This window comes from Aedes aegypti, unplaced genomic scaffold (assembly GCF_002204515.2).
Source record: "Aedes aegypti strain LVP_AGWG unplaced genomic scaffold, AaegL5.0 Primary Assembly AGWG_AaegL5_hic_scaff_1392_PBJ_arrow, whole genome shotgun sequence".
NCBI classification, from domain to species: domain Eukaryota; kingdom Metazoa; phylum Arthropoda; class Insecta; order Diptera; family Culicidae; genus Aedes; species Aedes aegypti.
In genome coordinates, this window is record NW_018734825.1 from 24,119 (window position 1) to 28,593 (window position 4,475).

The 4,475-nt window shown below is 38.7% G+C and overlaps 1 protein-coding gene across 1 annotated transcript; it reads right to left on the minus strand.

Annotated features, from left to right (window-relative positions):
• Positions 1-2,906: 2,906 nt before the first annotated feature.
• Positions 2,907-3,986, minus strand: LOC110680440. The gene has a single exon (XM_021856237.1). It carries the CDS (start codon positions 3,984-3,986, stop codon positions 2,907-2,909), a length of 1,080 nt encoding a protein of 359 aa, XP_021711929.1.
• Between the last annotated feature and the right edge of the window lie 489 nt (positions 3,987-4,475).

Here is a 4,475-nt window from a genome sequence, read left to right on the forward strand (position 1 = left end):
ACGACCACCAGTCGAGTTAACAACATCAATAGCAGTTACTATGAACAAGTATGCGACCACCAGTCGCGGTAGCAAGTGTACAGCACCATTGCATAGAACAAATATACGACCACCAGTCGAGCTTACAATATCAATAATACTTGCTAGGAACAAGCATACGACCACCAGTCGAGTTAACAACATTAATAGCAGTTACTAAGAACAAGTATGCGACCACCAGTCGCGGTAGCAAGTGTACACCACCATTGCTTAGAACAAATATACGACCACCAGTCGAGCTTACAACATCAATAATACTTGCTAGGAACAAGTATACGACCACCAGTCGAGTTAACAACATCAATAGCAGTTACTATGAACAAGTATGCGACCACCAGTCGCGGTAGCAAGTGTACAGCACCATTGCATAGAACAAATATACGACCACCAGTCGAGCTTACAATATCAATAATACTTGCTAGGAACAAGTATACGACCACCAGTCGAGTGAACAACATCAATAGCAGTTACTATGAACAAGTATGCGACCACCAGTCGCGGTAGCAAGTGTACACCACCATTGCAAAGAACAAATATACGACCACTAGTCGAGCTTACAACATCAATAATACTTGCTAGGAACAAGTATACGACCACCAGTCGAGTTAATAACATCAATAGCAGTTACTATGAACAAGTATGCGATCACCAGTCGCGGTAGCAAGTGTACACCACCATTGCATAGAACAAATATACGACCACCAGTCGAGCTTACAACATCAATAATACTTGCTAGGAACAAGTATACGACCACCAGTCGAGTTAACAACATCAATAGCAGTTACTATGAACAAGTATGCGACCACCAGTCGCGGTAGCAAGTGTACAGCACCATTGCATAGAACAAATATACGACCACCAGTCGAGCTTACAATATCAATAATACTTGCTAGGAACAAGTATACGACCACCAGTCGAGTGAACAACATCAATAGCAGTTACTATGAACAAGTATGCGACCACCAGTCGCGGTAGCAAGTGTACACCACCATTGCAAAGAACAAATATACGACCACTAGTCGAGCTTACAACATCAATAATACTTGCTAGGAACAAGTATACGACCACCAGTCGAGTTAATAAAATATTCATTGCAACCATCTGTCGCGTTGAAGACAACCAAATACCAAACCAAATGCAACCACCAATCGCGGCAATAATATTTGTTTTTCAATTGCAACCACCAGTCACGTTAAGGACATTTTTTTTTGCATTGCATACACCAATTGTGTTAAGGGCATTTTTTCATAGCAACCACCAGTCGCGTTAAGGATATTTTTTTCAAACATGTTATTATTTTTTTTTAACATGGCATTTATTTAGAAATAATGATGAATTGAGTAGATTTGAATAGTTTGGATCTCACCGGTTATCGACACAAAATTCACAAATTTCACCGATTCAGTATGCTTCACACTTAACTTGTTCGTTAAACATCGATAATACTGAATCGATTAAAATTCGATTCGTCCTTTGTATCAATTTTATTCAAATCGATTCGATTTCTTCACTCGTAAGCAAATTTACAAGAACAACGACTCAAAATAAGATCAAATCCCTTGTATTAGGATTTCATGTTGTTTCAACATCAAAAAATCGATTAATTGGAACGAAAAATCTACTTTTGGAACACCAATTCAAAATCGCCCATGGTTAGGAATATTTGCACACACTTACATTCATTTTTCACTTTTATTTTATTTTATTTTATTTTATTGAAACTATTTTGTTTTTATTTGAAAGCAGGAGAGATAAGATATAGAAATGTGTGTATCATCACAGAAGAAACGATGAAATGATCACATACAACCAAAGCGAAGTTTTATTATTATTTATATAGAAATTTGCACAGTTGATAAATGTTACGGGAGTTTTTTTTTCGATTGAAATTACTAATTGATAAGTTATACAAATTGATTAATATTCATGAAAACCACTAATAACTTAAACACTTCACTTCTCTTTTGCAAAATCACATTATTTTACAAATTATACTTAATCATACGATATTTTTTTATACACGTTTTGTACGGATATGTTCAATAGACTTCTGCAAAAAAAAAAATAGTTCAGCTCCTAACGTTATTCTTTTTTCCGTTCAACCTATACAGAAAATAGGTCCCTGATAAAAGCAGAATGCTCACTTCATAACTTAGATGAATCAGCTCGAAATGATCATAATCTTTGAATCGGATAAAATAGATAAAACACTTTCTATTACATTCAAATATTTCCATCGAATCAATCTGTTTGAATTCAAATGCAAAACAAAATATTCACTTCAAAGCCTGCATCGCGCAACTCAAATAGTTGAGGTGATGCTGGTGTTCAATAAGAGCAACAACAAGAACAGAGAGAAACATTGCTGCTTCAGCGAGTAGTGAAGCGGCTAATGCATATTAATGTCATATTTCCTCTTCAATCAGTTTTCTATTATTCATAGAAAATACCACATTGCTGTTTACTTACAGATGCCTTTTTATCAGATTCAAACTTCACTCCACAATCACTCTGAATACATATTTTCACACGCGGTTTAAGAAGCACTCGACACAAACACATTTCCTAGTGGACACTCCCGCTTGCTATCGAATCCAGGCTCTCCAGGAAAAACGAAAATTTATTTAAAACTCCTGGCAGGATCGCCAAATGTGAAGCTCAGAATCGTTGTTGGCAAGCGGGAGCACCACGAAGAACCTTGCATTCCATTCTGACATTACTATAGGAGTGAGGCGTCGAAGTTGTGCCATGCCTACTAGATCGTTTGATGTCCGATCCGATGTTACATTCTCGGAGTTCTTTCAACAGGCTTTTGATTGTCAACCATCATAACAGGGTTGGAAGACAAGATCTATGACAATGTTCATTCAGTACCACACAGTATCCTCCGGGAATGCTTCTTCTTGTAGTATTTCCTTGAGTTTGTCAACGTTGACTGAGTTGAACGCATTGGTGAAATCAAAGAAAACACCAATGGTAACCCTGTTCTTCCTTCTTCCTTCCATTATGTGGTTCGTGGCGTATGCAAGGCAATCCTCCGTTGATTTTCCCGAGCGAAAACCAAAAGACAAGTCTGGCAGCACCTGATTTTCTTCCATGTGTTTTTGAATTACCTGCAGAACTGCTGAGTTTGCCGACTTGACAATAGTAGGTAGACATGCTATTGGTCGACTTGATGTTACATCTCTAGCGTCCCTACCTGGCTTTTTGATAGGTACGATCCGTATCTCTTTCAGGAAATCAGGTAGACATCCATTCAGGAAGTACTCGTTGATTTCTTTTACGATTTTGCTCTGTGCCTCGGTACTCAGGTTTCTTAGAACTTCGTACGTCAACCGGTCTGTACCCGGAGCCGAACGTGCCTTCTTTTTTCTTAAGATTTCCTTCCATGATTCTACTGTTAGTAGTTGCCTTTCCTCTGTTGCGCTCTGTTTCGTCATCAGATCCAACATTCCAACTTGTGGTGGTCCGAAGTTTTCTTTCAGGAACTCCTGAGCTATTTCTTTTGAGGTAGCTATTATGTTGTTTTTTGACTCGCTTCGACTGCCGTATTTCTGTCTGCGAACCAATTGCCAGTTTGCTTTGGTATCTTGCGGGTCGATGTCCTTGGTTATAGCGCTGAGCCTCTCTTTCATCAGAATCTTCTTTTGCCGAAGGAACCGTGCATTTGCTAGGTTCATTGCTATAAGGTTCTCGTTAGAGTGCTGGTTAAACTGCTTCCTTGCCTCCGATTTCGCTTTGTACAGGTCTGTCAATTCCTTACTCCAATAGTATTTCGGCGTATGTGTAGTTGTACCGCTGTTTCGTTTTATCGATGCTTGGATTATGTTACTAAGCTCCTTGATCGAACCGAAGTCCTTCGGAGCGATGTGGTTGACGTCCTCGTTGATCTGTTTTCTATTGAGTATAGGTCTTTCCTTCTTCCGGTGGGTATTTTGGATCTCCATCTCTATCACCAGGTGTCCTGATCCTCCCAAGGTGTGATCATGTACCATCCATGATGTGTCGTTGAAGATGTTTGTCGAGCAGACTGTGAGATCAATAGCACTTGGTCTGTGTCTCAGTGTTGCCGGTCGGAATGTCATAGATCCGTTGTTCAATAGCATCAAGTTGGAACTACTGATGAAATCCCATACCAGGTTTCCCTTTGTATTGGTTGTATCACATCCCCACACAGTGTTATGGGAATTGAAATCGCCGCCGATCAGTAATTTTGTGTACCGTAAAACGGGGTAACTTTGATAGTTTTTTCGAAGAAAACTTGAATATTTATGCATGCTGTTTCAAAGATGTACAATTTATATTTTTAAAACAAGTACTGGCATCCTAGCTATCGATTACAGTCGATAGATTGGCAAAAGATTTATTATGAATGGATATATAATTTTTCATAAAATCGAAAGTCGGTTTTCTGTTTTGGGGTAACTTTGATAATG